Below are 20217 nucleotides of genomic sequence, written 5' to 3'. Positions count from 1 at the left end.
AATAATTCAGTTCCCACCAGATTTTGTCAACTTTCTGGGAAACATCAATTTTTCCAGTCCAAAGCTGAATTATTCATGCCATCGTTAATTTAGAGAGTTAGAATTGGTGGCTATTACATAAAAATCATGGTGAATAATTCAAAATGTGATCTGCGTTATAGTTATATTCGAAATGATCAAATAAAAATAATTTATTGCATGAATGTAATGAAAACAGATTAAACTGTCTGACAGTTACAGTAACGTCCTACAACAGTTTGTCACAAATTCACATTAACAGCAGCACTGATGGCGATGCTGCAGTGGCAAGCATCAAAGCATGGGCCAAGTCTTTATGTCACATGAAGTGAAGACTTAGAGCTTGCTGACAAGTCATTTACGCAAATACAACCACTACCAGCATGTGATAAGTGCTGTCTGGACGGTGATGAAACACATGATTTTAATGACCACTTGATAAATATTTCAGAAACATTCTGTGGTATAAACCCAATAACACATTTATGCTTTGAAATCATATCAACAAAGGACACTTATTATCCAATGTTACAGATCAGTAACTGTTAAAAATAGTAAACAATGATGAATTGACTAAAGATTTCAATATGTGCCAAAAGCATAAATCTTGAATGAGAATTGTATTGTTGTGATGTCACCAATATCTAGAAAACATGATCCCAGCGTACTTTAGAGAGCTGTTAATTGACTATTTTAGCAGACAAAGCTTTAGAAGTGTCAGGATATTGAAGCCTCCTACATAACACAAAGTCATGCAGTAGCTTGTTTTCTTGTGTAGGACATACAGGGAGGTCTCTTGTCAGTGCAACAAGGTCAGGCTTTAACTGCTGGCATTCTGATGAGATTACCTCGTGATAATTAAAGAGAATCACTTCATTTAGAGGTGACAACATACATAATGAATAGAGTTGATGTTTTATTCAAACAAGCATAAATAATGATTATTGCTTTAGCAACACATGTTCCCTATTGGCCCCTTCAAGCTATTACATTGTAATCATTTATAAAGCTGTTTGGTGTTGATTTGGAAAAAAAACAAAAGGATATATTTAGTTTGTAACTGATTTTAATGTAATATGCAATAAATAAATAATGAAGAGGTTAGAACATTGGCATTGGATTTTTTTTGTCCATGATAGTGTGGTATTTATATATGTGTGAGGTTTGATCCCCCAGAGAGTGAAGTCTCTTGTTAACTGACAATGATTTTCTAATAGTATTCTTAACTTAACCTTGACCAAACAACCCTGAAACTTTCTCTTGTTTAAGATAATATGGTCACCTGTAAGTGTGAGAGATTTGATCAAAATTGTGAAAGGAATGAAGCTGCAAGAGTGCTGACAAAAAAAATCCAATGCCAATGTTCTAACCTCTTCATTATTTATTGACGCTGACCTAACAATCCTGAAAACTGAACTTGTCCAAGACAATGTGGTTATTTTGTAAGTGTGTGAAGTTCGATCAAAATTGTGTAAGGAAAGAAGCTGCTTGAGTGCTGACAAATATTGACATGAAAATAATGATAGATAGCTAATCAATTGCTCTCACCTCCCTCAACACCAGCTTCACCAATAGGTAACAAATACAGCATGGTGGTTTTTCACCAGATCTGAATAAGGCAGGGATGATGATGATGCCTCACCCAAATACCCTTAATTAGAGACTGCACTATGCCAAAATCAAGTAAAGATTGGGAGGACACCAATATAAGATTAGTGATACCAAGTTCAAATGATGCAGGAAGGTGTTGTACCCTTTCCATCTGGTGATGTACATCCAAATAAGGAGTGGAGATCACACTTTGCCCATATATGGCATGGAGGTGATATAATGTTACTCATCTCTTTGCTAACATATAGAAGGATGGAATTTTTTGAATTTATTTATTCTGTCAGGAAAAGACTTCAAGGCTTTTGGTTAATACAATTCATCCTTAGTTCAAGTTCTAACAGGACAGCAATCATCATCATCATCATCATCATCATCATCAAGTCTCACAGTTATTCCAGACACTGACTACTCATCATGTACTCTTAAATGGAATGATTTAAACCTGGCATATCTGTTGGTATAAACCAAAATATCCAAACACATTCCTTCCCTCAATGTAAAATTCACACCTTCGATCACTAGTGAGGAGACCTTCTTCTCACCTTTCATAGTTTTTAAAATAAAATATTTCAATCCTTTGAAAATCAATATTCTCTTAATGTATGGATTTGTCAATGGCTTACAGAGATCTCCCAGAGAGATGTTTTCAAATCACATTTAGGAATGGAGGAAACCATTCTAAAACAATTCCTATTTGATTTTATTTCTTTCTTTAATATAAATGCACTTCACCTAGCCATAATTAATGTCTTTCTTTACTCCATGTACAAAATCAGGATATAATAAATTGATTTTAGATTTAAATATCTTAAGGTATTTATGAGCTTCAGATAGTTTTTATGAATTATAAGGACACATGCACTAACAACCATGCTTATTTGAACTAATCAGTACCAGTAATTTGGACAAAAAAACAACAGAAGATTGCATAAACTTTCAAAAGTTTTAAATAATTAAATTAGACAATAAAATACATCATTTGTTAAACAGGTAAATTTCATTAAAAGGATAAAACACTGACAGAAAAGAAAATTATGGAGCAATTATGTAAAGCATGGGAACATTTTTTGTGGTTAAATACTGGAACTGCTCATTAAATTTTGAAAATACAATAATGGTTTTCGACCTGAAATATATCTTGTCCTAACAGGCTTGTAACTTACATGCTAAATGATTCATTCCAAACAGGATTAAGTGTTGCTTTTTGTGTTTTGGTCTTCTGCTTGCTTCCTTTTGAGGACTCAACTGGAATCACTTTGACCTTCACATATGGATCAGCTAGGCCGTTTGGGTCCATTGGTATTAAGTTCCTAGCTTCTCTAACTGTAAAGTAAAGAAAAAAAAATGAGAACACAAGTTTTGGTTTACAATTAACTTGCGAGCCAATTTTCTAGCTTTTCTATTGCTGCTGCCCACTACAACCCCGCGAAATTTCAGGTTAATTATCTCCTCCTGCTAAAAATACCCTGAATTTCTCACACTGAACAACTCAAACTAGTTTATCATTTTGAAAAAAAGAGATCTTTAGATATTTCGTTGAAGGCTTTCATATGTTTAAAGAATTTGGAATGTTGGTTAATAAGTTTTTCTAACAACCTTATTTTGCTTAGGAAAACATTAAATTTCCAAACTGAACATGCCATCGACCAATGATATCAGAAAAAAACTATACAACGCAGAGACAGAAAAAAAATGAAAGCAGCCAAAAAATCACCTTTTCACCATGAATTCAGACAATTGAATTGTTAACTTGGGACTATGAACACACTCAAAAAGAGCATGTCAGCATATCACCATGGATACAGTCAATAAGAGCAAGTCTTAATACATCACCATGGTTACAGCCAACAAAATACTGTCAACACATCACACAGGATATAGCTAACAACAGTGAGTCAATTCATCAAAAAGGATACAGCCAATGAAAGGAAGTCAACACAGAGTCAACATATCACAATGGATACAGCCAATGAAAGGAAGTCAACATAGGTGTCAACATATCACAATGGATACAGCCAATGAAAGGAAGTCAACATAGGTGTCAACATATCACAATGGATACAGCCAATGAAAGCATATCACAATGGATACAGCCAATGAAAGGAAGTCAACATAGGTGTCAACATATCACAATGGATACAGCCAATGAAAGGAAGTCAACATAGGTGTCAACATATCACAATGGATACAGCCAATGAAAGGAAGTCATGATATATGCAAAATATGAAAGCCCTGCCAGTGCAATAATTATGGACAAGATTGAAGTTGGCAACAGACAAACAAACAGCACAAAAAATGATGTACCCTCAATCTTTCAATCTGGGGTCACAAAAATTCAACTCATCATCATGGACACAGTCAATGAGAGCAAATCAACTCATCAACATGTATGTAGCCAAGGCCAGTTAGTTATCTCATCATCATGGATACAACCATTGAGAGAAAAACAACAAATCACCATGGATACATCCAATGAGAGCAAATCAACACATCGCCATGGATACAATCAATGAAATGAGCAAAGTCAACATATAAATATGGATACATTTGATGAGAGAAAGTCAATTTATCATCTTGAAAACACCAATGAGAACAATGAAAAGAAGGCAGCAAAACTGATACTATAGTTTGACACCAATCTATGGACTAGCTTTACTATTCATCTTTAATATTACAGATTATTTGAATTAGGTCAAATACTGACAATATCTACTCATATACAATTTGTATTCTGCTGGATTTTAGCTTTGTTATACAGAACAGTACACAAGTTCTACAGCTCTCAGAGCAATGAAAAAGTCCAGCTATGTACAGAGTTAAATACATTGAACCATCACGTGCTGTTACACATGTCTGCTGCGCCGACAATTTAAAGCAGACAAAGACAAACTCAAATTGAAAGACAAGAAAATTATTCCTAAGATTTTTAGCATTAAAACATATCAATTAAAAAAAACACTTCTTAACAACATTAAGTCACTTCAACATGGACATCCATTCTGTCATCTAAAACACACCAAATACTCTGACACAAAGGCAGAATAGACAGGACAGATGTGGGATGGACATGCCACCGACTGTATCAATGCATTTCAGCACATGATATTGACTGAGAGCAGATATCTATTACACAAGGAAATTACTGCACAGATAAATCAAAACCATCAATCATTGCAAAGATAAAATAACCCATCAATCACTGCAAAGATAAACCAAACCAACCAATCACTGCAAAGATAAACCAAACCCACCAATCACTGCAAAGATAAACCAAACCCACCAATCACTGCAAAGATAAACCAAACCCACCAATCACTGCAAAGATAAACCAAACCCACCAATCACTGCAAAGATAAACCAAACCCACCAATCACTGCAAAGATAAACCAAACCCACCAATCACTGCAAAGATAAACCAAACCCATCAATCACTGCAAATATAAATAAAACCCACCAATCACTGCAAAGATAAACCAAACCCACCAATCACTGCAAAGATAAACCAAACCCACCAATCACTGCAAAGATAAACCAAACCCACCAATCACTGCAAAGATAAATCAATCCCACCAATCACTGCAAAGATAAATCAATCCCACCAATCACTGCAAAGATAAACCAAACCCACCAATCACTGCAAAGATAAATCAATCCCACCAATCACTGCAAAGATAAATCAAACCCACCAACCAACCAATCACTGCAAATATATAACAAACCCACCAATCACTGCAAAGATAAACCAAACCCACCAATCACTGCAAATATAAATAAAACCCACCAATCACTGCAAAGATAAACCAAACCCACCAATCACTGCAAAGATAAATCAATCCCACCAATCACTGCAAAGATAAACCAAACCCACCAATCACTGCAAAGATAAATCAATCCCACCAATCACTGCAAAGATAAATCAAACCCACCAACCAACCAATCACTGCAAATATATAACAAACCCACCAATCACTGCAAAGATAAACCAAACCCACCAATCACTGCAAAGATAAATCAAACCCACCAATCACTGCAATGATAAATCAAACCCACCAATCACTGAAAAGATAAATAAAACTCATCAATCACTGTACAGATAAGTCAACAAACTGAACTTCTGCATTTGGTTATATTTTGATAATTTTATCATTTGTAAAGATATCAATGGTATCATTCTACTGATAAGACATCTGTATTCCATTTCTTTTCTTTCTCACACAAACTCCTTTTAGGGTTACTCAGTAACAAAATATATAATTAATTTGACTTAAATCAAGGTAACCTCTTATGGTTTGAAACTCTATATAGACCTGGAATAGTTATGTCCTACCAAACAGGATTTTTTCCAGGAGATAAATGGTCTGAGAAATAAAGATTGAGGTTAGCAAATCTGCTAGTTTAAGCTGTCTTAGACTACTAAATATCAATAACTTCAACCTTCTTGACAATTTGTACATTTCTGAAACAATCATGAAACCTCATTTCTTTCACAAATGTCCATTGAAAGTGAAAGACAAAAGAGAAATATGAAGAAGAATTCTCTACTTATTTACAGCATGTTTACATGAGGCAGGAATCTGGGGATTTTCACATGCCACTGATTCTCTTTCTGATAAATGATGAAGTCTGTTTTTTGTTAAATATCAAACCACATATAGACAATGCACAAGTAAATCTATCTGAGTACCTTTTATAATATTCTATGTGATCTGTCACATTAAAGAGAATAGAGCAGGTTTTAATAGCCAACTGGTATATACACATGGAAGTGTCATACATGTGACAGTTTCCACAAACACCATTACAACAACATGCAACAAGACCATGCAAGAGGGTTCTCCATGGATTATCCTCAAGGATTATCTCCATGGATTCTCAGAGCTTCACAGGTTTAGAACAAGAGAACCCAGACCAAAAGGGACATTGGAGCTCAATCACCATTGTATGATCCTTATTGATTCCATGTAAAATTGATCTTTATTCATCTTTTTAATCCTTCTCTTGTCTTGCTTTATAGTATTTTACAAAGTTCCCATTTAGATGCAGTAGAGTCAAATAATGAATCATACTGCCTCAAACAGCTGTTTAGTCCTTCTGATGTTAGTAATGCTTCAATACTAATGAGTTGAAACATAGGAGGCAACTAATGAAAATCAAAATTAACCAAAATCTGTCACAAGGAAAAGCAGGTGCATTTATCTCTTAATTCTTAAATATTAGCAATTTTTATTTGTTATACATACATGTGATTGGACCAGAAACATTTATATTTGTTATACATACATGTGATTGGACCAGAAACATTTATATTTGTTATACATACATGTGATTGGACCATGAACATTTATATTTGTTATACATACATGTGATTGGACCAGAAACATTTATATTTGTTATACATACATGTGATTGGACCAGTAACATTTATATTTGTTATACATACATGTGATTGGACCAGGAACATTTATATTTGTTATACATACATGTGATTGGACCAGTAACATTTTTATTTGTTATACATACATGTGATTGGACCAGAAACATTTATATTTGTTATACATACATATGATTGGACCAGTAACATTTTTATTTGTTATACATACACGTGATTGGACAATGAATATTTTTATTTGTTATACATACATGTGATTGGACCAGAAACATTTATATTTGTTATACATACATGTGATTGGACCAGTAACATTTTTATTTGTTATACATACATGTGATTGGACCATGAACATTTATATTTGTTATACATACATGTGATTGGACCAGAAACATTTATATTTGTTATACATACATGTGATTGGACCAGAAACATTTATATTTGTTATACATACATGTGATTGGACCAGAACATTTATATTTGTTATACATACATGTGATTGGACCAGAAACATTTATATTTGTTATACATACATGTGATTGGACCAGAAACATTTATATTTGTTATACATACATGTGATTGGACCAGAAACATTTATATTTGTTATACATACATATGATTGGACCAGTAACATTTTTATTTGTTATACATACATGTGATTGGACCAGAAACATTTATATTTGTTATACATACATGTGATTGGACCAGAAACATTTATATTTGTTATACATACATGTGATTGGACCAGAAACATTTATATTTGTTATACATACATATGATTGGACCAGTAACATTTATATTTGTTATACATACATGTGATTGGACCAGAAACATTTATATTTGTTATACATACATGTGATTGGACCAGAAACATTTATATTTGTTATACATACATGTGATTGGACCATGTAACATTTATATTTGTTATACATACATGTGATTGGACCATGAACATTTATATTTGTTATACATACATGTGATTGGAACATTTATATTTGTTATACATACATGTGATTGGACCAGAAACATTTTTATTTGTTATACATACATGTGATTGGACCATTTATATTTGTTATACATACATGTGATTGGACCAGAACATTTATATTTGTTATACATACATGTGATTGGACCAGAAACATTTATATTTGTTATACATACATATGATTGGACCAGTAACATTTTTATTTGTTATACATACATGTGATTGGACCAGAAACATTTATATTTGTTATACATACAAATGATTGGACCAGGAACATTTTTATTTGTTATACATACATGTGATTGGACCATGAACATTTATATTTGTTATACATACATGTGATTGGACCAGGAACATTTATATTTGTTATACATACATGTGATTGGACCAGGAACATTTATATTTGTTATACATACATGTGATTGGACCAGGAACATTTATATTTGTTATACATACATGTGATTGGACAATGAACATTTTTATTTGTTATACATACATGTGATTGGACCAGAAACATTTATATTTGTTATACATACATGTGATTGGACCATGAACATTTATATTTGTTATACATACATGTGATTGGACCAGAAACATTTATATTTGTTATACATACATGTGATTGGACCAGAAACATTTATATTTGTTATACATACATGTGATTGGACCAGGAACATTTATATTTGTTATACATACATGTGATTGGACCAGGAACATTTATATTTGTTATACATACATGTGATTGGACCAGGAACATTTATATTTGTTATACATACATATGATTGGACCATGAACATTTATATTTGTTATACATACATGTGATTGGACCAGGAACATTTTTCCAATAAGAGATATCAATACATGAAATTGACACAGATCCCTTTAGTACTTTCTGGCAAAAAACTATAACAGCTTTCAGATGTCAAAATCCAATATAGTTGTCTGTGGGCCATGTTCCAGACTAGAAATTTGAAATATCTTTTCAGGACAATTAAAGCTACTTCCTCAGATCTAACATGCTCTGATGAACTGTTATGGTGAGCCTGTCACTGAGTAGTTTACAATCCAATTATGTACTGTTTCACATAATCTATTAATATACAGAATAGATTAAAGTCGACAATGTAAGTTCAAAAGTTTAAAAAGAGGAAAGGTTAGTGACAAGAACAAAATTCATCCAAACATGCTACAAACCTGATATAAGCACCGTAAGTCTTTTTTAAAAGAAGTTATTTAAAAATTTTGACATATTTGACACATGAGCCATTGAAAAATGGTCAAGGTCAATGATATAAACACACATGAAAGCTCTCCATCCGTGTATGCTAAAGGCCCAATATCAGCACCCTGGGCCTTTAGGTTATTGAGAGGAAGTTGTTTAAAGATTACAACACATTTGGCCCCTGTGACCTTGAAAGTCGATAAAGGTTATTCATTTTATCCAAATTAGTAGCCCTTCATTCTAGCATGCCATGGGCCCAATATGAGCGCTACGGACCTTTTAATTATTGAGAAGTTGTTGAAAGATTTTGAAATATTTGATACCTGTGACCTTGAAATTCAAGGTCAACAATATAAAGAGACTAAGTAGCTTTTCAAACCAGCATACTACAGGCCCAATATCAGCACCCTATGTCTTTTAGTTATTGAGAAGAAGTTGTTTAAAGATTTCATATTTCACATTTGGCCCCTGTGACCTAGAAAGTGGATAAAGGGAATTCATTTTAACCAAATTAGTAGCCCTTCACCCCAGCATGCCACAGGCCCAATATGAGCACTCTGGACCTTTTTAGTTATTGAGAAGAAATTGAAAATGTAACTTGTTTATGAAGCACAACGCACACAGCAATACACTGGACAAAAGGCAATCACAACAGGTTGTCTCATGTAACCTAACAAGGTAGAGTTTGCAGTAGTTATTCATTTGTTGATACGTTGTACGCTTGTGTAAATTGTAACAAAAATAAATGTGTATATCTGTTTCATGGCTTATATTGTATATGCTCAACATCCATATCCAGGTCATTCAATCACTTGGAAGTAAACATGGAAGCAGTAAATGTTCTCATGCAATGAGTCAATCAGTCGTGTTGTGTTGAAATAATGAAACCGGTTCGACAGGCAGCAGGCAGTTCTGGTACTGTAAGCATATTGAAACAGTGATGTATTTAACTTGTACGATGACACCTACGAGTGCACCAGATGTGCTAACCCACTAAAAAAATGACTGTTCTGCTCATGTTTAAGTATTGGAAATTCGGTTTTAAGATTTAAAGAAATAATAACTCATATGAACAAAAAAAAATAAAATCAAGAAAAAAGTAGCACTTCACTGTTTGCTATTAGGTCAATCAATGTGTACTCCATAACGCTGATGATCTGAAGTTGATCTTGACCTGTTGCTGGTTGCCTGACAATATTTCTCAGGCCGGACATGTTCTTCTTGACAACCCATAATTCTGACCAACACAAAAATGTCATATCAACGACTATGTTCTTATCTTCTAGTACAACAACCATCCATAAATACTATTGATAGTAATTACAAGTGACATATGATGTTAATCATTTGAGACAATTTAACTGTATAATCAGATGAAATATGACTGGTATCTTCTGTAGTGGTAGTATTTACAGTCCCTAAGAAAGTATAGATTCCAATGTGTACAGACCTGACCAAGACATTGACAAATGAAATAAATATAAGTCTCATTTAATACATTACCATGACAACATGCTAAAACGAACACAGTGAGTGACGTTCTACAATCTTTATAATCCTCAACAGATAGAAGATATTTTGTAGACTTTTTAAATGCTTAATAAAATTATAGCTTTACAGCTGAATGACATTTTTGGTAGACTTTGGAACAGCTGGGAAGTTGAGTGCTAATTGGTAGTCTTAGGAACAGCTGGAAAGTTAATTGATAATTTGTAGTCTTTGAAATTGGTAAGTAATTGCTGTGTGACAGGTTTGTAGTCTTTGGGACTGTTGAGTATTAGGTAAGTGATAATTTGTTGTTATAATCATCAACTGATAGAGATATTTTGTAGACTTATGATACAATTAATATAATTATAGCTTAACAGCTGAATGACAATTATTTTGTAGTCTTTGGAACAGCTGGAAAGTTAATAGATAATTTGCAGTCTTTGGGACTGTTGAGTAAGAGGTAAGTGATATTTTGTAGCCTTTGGGACTGTTGAGTAATAGGTAAGTGATACTTTGTAGTCTTTGGGACTGGTGAGTAATAGGTAAGTGATATTTTGTAGTCTTTGGGACTGTTGAGTAATAGGTAAGTGATATTTTGTAGTCTTTGGGACTGTTGAGTAATAGGTAAGTGATACTTTGTAGTCTTTGGGACTGGTGAGTAATAGGTAAGTGATACTTTGTAGTCTTTGGGACTGGTGAGTAATAGGTAAGTAATATTTTGTAGTCTTTGGGACTGTTGAGTAATAGGTAAGTGATAATTTGTAGTCTTTGGGACTGTTGAGTAATAGGTAAGTGATAATTTGTAGTCTTTGGGACTGGTGAGTAATAGGTAAGTGATATTTTGTAGTCTTTGGGACTGCTGAGTAATAGGTAAGTGATAATTTGTAGTCTTTGGGACTGTTGAGTAATAGGTAAGTGATATTTTGTAGTCTTTGGGACTGTTGAGTAATAGGTAAGTGATATTTTGTAGTCTTTGGGACTGGTGAGTAATAGGTAAGTGATATTTTGTAGCCTTTGGGACTGTTGAGTAATAGGTAAGTGATATTTTGTAGTCTTTGGGACTGTTGAGTAATAGGTAAGTGATATTTTGTAGCCTTTGGGACTGCTGAGTAATAGGTAAGTGATAATTTGTAGTCTTTGGGACTGGTGAGTAATAGGTAAGTGATATTTTGTAGTCTTTGGGACTGTTGAGTAATAGGTAAGTGATACTTTGTAGTCTTTGGGACTGGTGAGTAATAGGTAAGTGATACTTTGTAGTCTTTGGGACTGGTGAGTAATAGGTAAGTAATATTTTGTAGTCTTTGGGACTGTTGAGTAATAGGTAAGTGATAATTTGTAGTCTTTGGGACTGTTGAGTAGAAGTTAAGTGATATTTTGTAGTCTTTAGGACTGTTGAGTAGAAGTTAAGTGATATTTGTTGTCTTTGGATCAGTTTAGTGACATTAGTTTGGTGATATTTTGTAGTCTTTTTAATCAATTTTCTGTTTTTCCTTAAAGGTATGAATGTATTTCAGATAGCAATGCATCATTGTATTTTGATATTCCAACTTACAAGTCTTATTTGATTGTCCTGGTACCCTACTGGTTCTAATTTGACCTTAGAACCTTTAGTCTTCATTTTTTCTAGATTATTGATGCTCTGCTTTACGTATGTCAAATTTTTACATCTCATCACCCTTTCCCCAACCTTCCCCCTTATCCATCACTGAAATATTTGTGCACTTTTACTTTCATTCTGTACACATAATGTGTACTCCTTCCCACCTACCTCTCCCGGAGGTTTTACTCTGAATAGTCTAATCTAATTATCAGTTGTACCTATTCCTGCCATCAACAGTGTATTTGGTCTACACAAGATCTGTGTTTGCTTAAGACATCCGCATTATTAGATTACCAGTAGTAAACCTCCTGACTGTGGTTGTCTTTCCTTGAGTTGTCTAAAACACTTGTTCACTAATATACGCACAGTTGTAGAATGTAGAATACCCAGTGTTGAAGAGAACTGTTTTCTCTCAACATAAAATGTTATGAAAACTTATAAGCAATACCTGTGTTTGTTTAGTACATGTTACAGACACATTAACAAGTCTGTATTCAGTGAACCTGGAACCCGTAATTAGGAGTAGTAGGTTGAGAGGGTTTAACAAAAAGGATCGACGAGACAGCTAGGGCTATAAATGTATGAAATTCTGTTTGTTACAGTAAATAACCCTGAATGTGTGAGATGGACTGCTACTGTTACATTACATATGTGGCCTTTTTCATCCTACATTTTCCCACCATCTTGACATACATCTAAAAAGTTTTTGTTAATAATAACTTCTCTGTACAAAATGTAGAAGTGTCTTTCTTCAGGTAAATTGAAAAAGACACATATTTATATTACAACAATAGTTATTTTTCTAATGTAATATTATCTAAATATATGGCTACTCTTCAAGGATACTTGTGACTGTATCACATTAAAAAGCATTTTAAAGCATGTTCCAGAAGAACTACGAACTAGTAATTGTTCATGCTAAAATCACAATTTTTCTGCAAGGTGGGTGGGTGGTGGGTGGTTGAGGAGGGAGGGGGGTTCTAAATTGTCAGTACTTGTTTCCTGTTCACATTCACAGAAGTGTGTATGATTACCGTAATTCTTTCCATTTATGCCCTTAATGATTTTGAGTGTTAACAAACAACATGGGCATGGATAAAAACATTTTGCATAAACTTATACCTAGTGTCCTTGACACCATTTTACCCTTGATAAGATTGCCTTCAATAAGTTTGTGGTCACAACATGTCTGTACAAAGAAATACTCACAAAATAAGTGGACAAAGCAATGATGAAGACATTTTCTATCTTTACAGTTCAGTAAAACCTCAGTGTCACAGATGGAACAAAGGGCAATAACTCTGAATATGACAAGTCAAAGATTCAAATATTGCCAATTTTATGATATTCTGAAAAAGTTGCATGCAAAATTTGGCAAATTTGGCAGCAGTACACAAAAGATTAAATGATATCTGTCACCAAACACCAGTTCAAAGACAGATTTGACAAGCCTTTTATGTCCGTGATTAGTCAAAACTTCCGTGTTTCAGTGTACAGCTAAAATAAGTCTCTTCTAAAGAAATTTCTCCAGCAATTTTTGTTTATAAGTCTCGTGTTACAGGGAAAATGTAGTTTGACCAAAACCTAATACTGGTAAGTATTAAGCTGACATTGGTTTACCTACTGAATTATTAACGTACAAATTCAAAAAAAACTTGGTTATTGATTGGATAAATAATATATAATCAATATATCCACCATATAAAATCTCTAGAATAATCAATATCTCCACCATATAAAACCTCTAGAATAATCAATATATCCACCATATAAAACCTCTAGAATAATCAATATATCCACCATATAAAACCTCTAGAATAATCAATACATCCACCATATAAAACCTCTAGAATAATCAATACATCCACCATATAAAATCTCTACAATAATCAATATATCCACCATATAAAATCTCTAGAATAATCAATATCTCCACCATATACAATCTCTAGAATAATCAATATATCCACCATATAAAATCTCTAGAATAATCAATATATCCACCATATAAAATCTCTAGAATAATCAATATATCCATCATATGCAATCTCTAGAATAATCAATATATCCACCATATACAATCTCTAGAATAATCAATATATCCACCATATACAATCTCTAGAATAATCAATATATCCACCATATAAAACCTCTAGAATAATCAATATATCCACCATATAAAATCTCTAGAATAATCAATATATCCATCATATGCAATCTCTAGAATAATCAATATATCCACCATATACAATCTCTAGAATAATCAATATATCCACCATATACAATCTCTAGAATAATCAATATATCCACCATATAAAACCTCTAGAATAATCAATATATCCACCATATAAAATCTCTAGAATAATCAATATATCCACCATATACAATCTCTAGAATAATCAATATATCCACCATATACAATCTCTAGAATAATCAATATATCCACCATATAAAATCTCTAGAATAACCAATATATCCACCATATAAAATCTCTAGAATAATCAATATATATCATATGCAATCTCATAATAATATATCTATACAATCTCTAGAATAATCAATATATCCACCATATACAATCTCTAGAATAATCAATATATCCACCATATAAAACCTCTAGAATAATCAATATATCCACCATATAAAACCTCTAGAATAATCAATATATCCACCATATACAATCTCTAGAATAATCAATATATCCACCATATACAATCTCTAGAATAATCAATATATCCACCATATAAAATCTCTAGAATAACCAATATATCCACCATATAAAATCTCTAGAATAATCAATATATCCACCATATACAATCTCTAGAATAATCAATATCTCCACCATATACAATCTCTAGAATAATCAATATATCCACCATATAAAATCTCTAGAATAATCAATATATCCACCATATAAAATCTCTAGAATAATCAATATATCCACCATATACAATCTATAGAATAATCAATATATCCACCATATAAAATCTCTAGAATAATCAATATATCCACCATATAAAACCTCTAGAATAATCAATACATCCACCATATAAAACCTCTAGAATAATCAATACATCCACCATATAAAATCTCTACAATAATCAATATATCCACCATATAAAACCTCTAGAATAATCAATATATCCACCATATAAAATCTCTACAATAATCAATATATCCACCATATAAAATCTCTAGAATAATCAATATCTCCACCATATACAATCTCTAGAATAATCAATATATCCACCATATAAAATCTCTAGAATAATCAATATATCCACCATATAAAATCTCTAGAATAATCAATATATCCATCATATACAATCTCTAGAATAATCAATATATCCACCATATACAATCTCTAGAATAATCAATATATCCACCATATAAAATCTCTAGAATAATCAATATATCCACCATATAAAAACTCTAGAATAATCAATATATCCACCATATACAATATATAATCAATATATCCACCATATAAAATCTCTAGAATAATCAATATATCCACCATATAAAACCTCTAGAATAATCAATATATCCACCATATAAAATCTCTAGAATAATCAATATATCCACCATATACAATCTCTAGAATAATCAATATATCCATCATATACAATCTCTAAGAATAGACTCCATCTGCAAGTCTTATTCATAAGCATTTACTCCAATTTGTTAAGTCCAAACGTGAAAAAAACCTTTTCACAATTATGAATAGTGATTTATGAATGATACATTCAGATCATCTCTACTTTCAACAGAAACCATATCTCCATTTCACTTCCAAAGGGCAATTTGCTAGCTCTTTTGCACTGCTTCCTCATCAATACTACTCTTTATTGATTTTGAAAACAGCAATATGTCCTAGCACTTTTTTCTTGCCTGCCTGTCGACCAATGATAACTCTATCTTCCTATACATACAATCAACATAGAGTGTTGCCCTTGTAAGCTATCATGGTGATGGTATTCTAATAGAGTAATAACATGCCATTGAACATGGATTTGTGGAGGGTTTCAAGCGACTGTCAAATCTACCTCATACAAAACCGTGATTAGGAGTAACACACATCTCCAATAAAACTATATGATGTCAATAAATGCCTCTGTAATTTATGATAGTTATCACCATATATGTAATGTACAATTATCTAGGTTACATATAGGATCATGTAACTCTGAGAGTAACAGGTAAACAGTCCCTAGATATGTTATACAATATTAAGTATCAGAGAAAAATGGAACGACAGCTATGCTAAAGTACATATGTACAAAGATCAATGAATTCTTGGTTTGATATGTGCCAATGAGGTGTACTTACAGCCTCACATGGTTTGTACACACCTTCAGATAATTTAGTATTGTATTGTATCACTCGCACTATGCCATTTTTAACATTTGCATTTTCAAGTGTCCTGTTATTCCAAAGTTAGTTTCATCATGTTCCTTCAATATTATTCAAAGGTAAGGACAATCTAAAGTGCAATCACACTGAAATGCCATAACCAGACGAAAGTAAAATGACACCAAGTGGTCACTTAATTACGAAAATCCCAAACCAGACAAAATAAGGGTCATATTGCCTAAAGAATGAGATTATGAATACAGCAGGAGAATTAATTGATAATCTTCCATAGCATCTGACAATCCTTAATAAGATTGTATAAAAAAATGGTTCAGAGCAGAACAGACTAGCTACCTTAATTGTGTATAGCTGTCTATATTAGTTGCTTGAAATTATTTCATGATCATGTGAAGTAGAGATGGAAACCCTTGCAATAATACCTCTAGGACTTACATGATGCCATAGTAAGATCATTTAAACTAATTCTCAAATTTACCAAGAAGTAATTCTTACTCTACATATACCATTTTGATGTCATTTCAAACTGAATATTTATTGATTTTATTAATATTGATAAATAAATGACATCATGCAATAATCACTCACAAGCAAACAGTTAACGAAAGAAACAGAAAAGTTGTCCAAAAATTTGACAAAATTTGAGTAAAATCTGTGAAAGACAAAAATTTGTAATCGAATAGAACAACGGACAACAAAGTAATCTGAATCCCCAATTAACACCAAGGAATACCTTACTGTATGACAATGGACTACAGGTACACACCAAGGAATACCTGACTGTATGACAATGGACTACAGGTACACACCAAGGAATACCTGACTGTATGACAATGGACTACAGGTACACACCAAGGAATACCTGACTGTATGACAATGGACTATAGGTACACACTAAGGAATACCTGACTGTATGACAATGGACTATAGGTACACACCAAGGAATACCTGACTGTATGACAATGGACTACAGGTACACACCAAGGAATACCTGACTGTATGAAAATGGACTATAGGTACACACCAAGGAATACCTGACTGTATGACAATTGACTACAGGTACACACCAAGGAATACCTGACTGTATGACAATGGACTATAGGTACACACCAAGGAATACCTGACTGTATGACAATGGACTACAGGTACACACCAAGGAAGACCTGACTGTATGACAATGGACTATAGGTACACACCAAGGAATATCTGACTGTATGACAATGGACTACAGGTACACAATAAGAAATATTTCATTGTTTAAGATTGAACCACAAACCAATGCAGGAATACATATCATTGGGGAATAAGTGTTTTGCAACAGACCAGTTAATGTAACCCAGGGTAATTAAACATGCAGTTATAAAACAACAAAAGAACTGTTTGATAATAGTCATTTCACCTAGAAAAATTTCACAGTTTGACAATGGGTTAAATTCAATTATTAGATAATATTGCCAACATACCCAACGCGACCATTTTCTGGCCATCCATGTGGACTTTGATGCAGATGCGACCTCTTCTCTCCGTGTGGTCCATACCGCACAGTTTTGGCACATTCTTTTCACATCTTTTATGGACGTTCATATCACATGCTGAAAAGATACAGAAAACAAGAGGTTACTCCATTGTCATGTAAAATACTATACAAGGATAACAAGAGGCCCAATGGGCCTGCATAGCTCAACTGATATTCAATGTTCATCAAAAATAGAATCAGTATTTATCAAAAATGCACTCACATGTACACCATTGGCATATGTTTTGACAAATTTGACCCCAGTGACCTTGAATAAAGGTCAACGTCATTTCTTTTATCAAACTTCATCTTAGGAACCTATCAGCCATAGGCAATGCTTCTGCCACTTTTGGTTAGTCAGTACTAGTTTTTTAAATGTTGTAACAAATTCAACCCCTGTGACCTCGAATATGGGTTAAGATAATTTCATTTTTTAAACTTTGTCAGGTGTCATCCTAGGAATCTCTCAGCCAAATACCATGTTTCTGCATCTTTTAGCTAGTTGGTTACAGGTCTTAACAAATTTCACACCTACTACCTTGAATATAGGCCAAGGTCACTTCCTTTAGAATTTTGCCAGGCTTCAACACAGCCATTTAAATGAAAAAGTTGACACCAGATGGACACAGAACCCACCACAGCACAAGCACCTTGGGCCATGTGAGATAAAAATATTAAAAGTACAGATTTGTATGAATACATATTATATAGATAGAAAATTTCTATATAATTTTACTTTTTTATGGAAGTGGTACATCCTAAATGAACCCAAGAAGGTATAAAGGAATGAGGCAATTTGAAATATTTATGCCCTTCAGTTTGATAAAACCATCAACCTCATTGCTTTCAGCATACATTCACAAATCGCATTCATCCAGGCCATTTTTAACATGCTATAACTAGACCAAAATTTCAAAACCTGACAGATGGAAATGGTTACATCTGAATTCTGCGACCACAATGGTAAATAGGCTACTTCCAGAATACTGATTCAGTTTTACTAAAAAATAACTGTAAAGGGGGAGAAGGGCTTGGTTTGTGGTCTCCTAAATACAGATGGTCTTTATATAGAGGTTGATGTTTGGAGCAGGACAGCGAGCCAATCTGACATCATTATTACATCATATTATAGCATGTAAGGTATAGAGTATCTACCATCAACTACTGTTTATATAACAATTCATTATATACTGAATCTCCACTACTTATTTCTAACTGACAATATTATGAAGTCTCTTTTTGTATTGCCATTGATCAATTAAGCTGAGTTTATCATTTTACTACATGGCAAAATCAAGTCAAGCCTGTTCATAGAAGGCCCTTTTATGTGAGGTCACATGCACTAGAGATCACCCTGTGATAAGAAACCACCTTCCTTGTGTAAAATATCTACATCTGCGTCCTCTAATAGCAGTTCATACCAAATTAATTTATGATGACCTTGTAAAAAACAACCACCTTAGAGAAAATGGTATCTACTTTGCATTCACTAGATTGGCCTCTAATAAGCTTCAATAACGTTTGTAAAGGTACTTGGTCTTCTACTGATTATTCACTTATACCAGTTATATGTACATGTGGGTATCTCTTGGTCTTTTACTGCGTAATAAAGAAACCTGCTTTAATATAGCTCAGTGCACAAAGTTCTAGCACATGGCTCCCAGAGGGGTATGTATGTCGGGGACTACCAAAATTTACAACAGGATCCTGAATTTATTTGACGTTAATTCTACTTTGCTATCTCCGCCACAATAACCAATCAAAGGCGTGACTCAATACCCTTGTGAGGAGTTAGAATCTCTATTTCGGTTAATACCTCCTATGTTAGCTGGTTCAAATACCAAGCTTACCTATTAATGTCTATCATGATGGCCAGCTATAGTAAAACCTGTTTACAATTTCCAGGTACCATGACAACCAAAAGTTTTGGAGAAAAAGTTGCATGCACATCTACATATTGTCCTTCGAATGTCCTTTACATTGATATGAAATTTCCTTGGAATGAGTTAACCAGTTT

General features: G+C 33.2%; 1 protein-coding gene across 1 annotated transcript in view; it reads right to left on the bottom strand.

Annotated features, from left to right (window-relative positions):
- The window catches only part of LOC132545677 (calcium-dependent protein kinase C-like), a gene marked incomplete at its 5' end in the record, with an annotated part of 136112 nt that overhangs the window by 50593 nt on the left and 65302 nt on the right, over nt 1–20217 (bottom strand). The window contains 2 exons of the mRNA XM_060209364.1: nt 2793–2952; nt 18148–18276. Of these exons, the coding sequence (XP_060065347.1) occupies nt 2793–2952; nt 18148–18276 (289 nt within the window). The remainder of the gene's footprint in view (nt 1–2792; nt 2953–18147; nt 18277–20217) is intronic.

This window comes from Ylistrum balloti, unplaced genomic scaffold (genome assembly GCF_031769215.1).
Source record: "Ylistrum balloti isolate Yb309-2 unplaced genomic scaffold, AGI_CSIRO_Ybal_v1 Utg369852, whole genome shotgun sequence".
NCBI lineage: Eukaryota > Metazoa > Mollusca > Bivalvia > Pectinida > Pectinidae > Ylistrum > Ylistrum balloti.
This window is presented reverse-complemented; position numbering and strand designations above follow the sequence as displayed.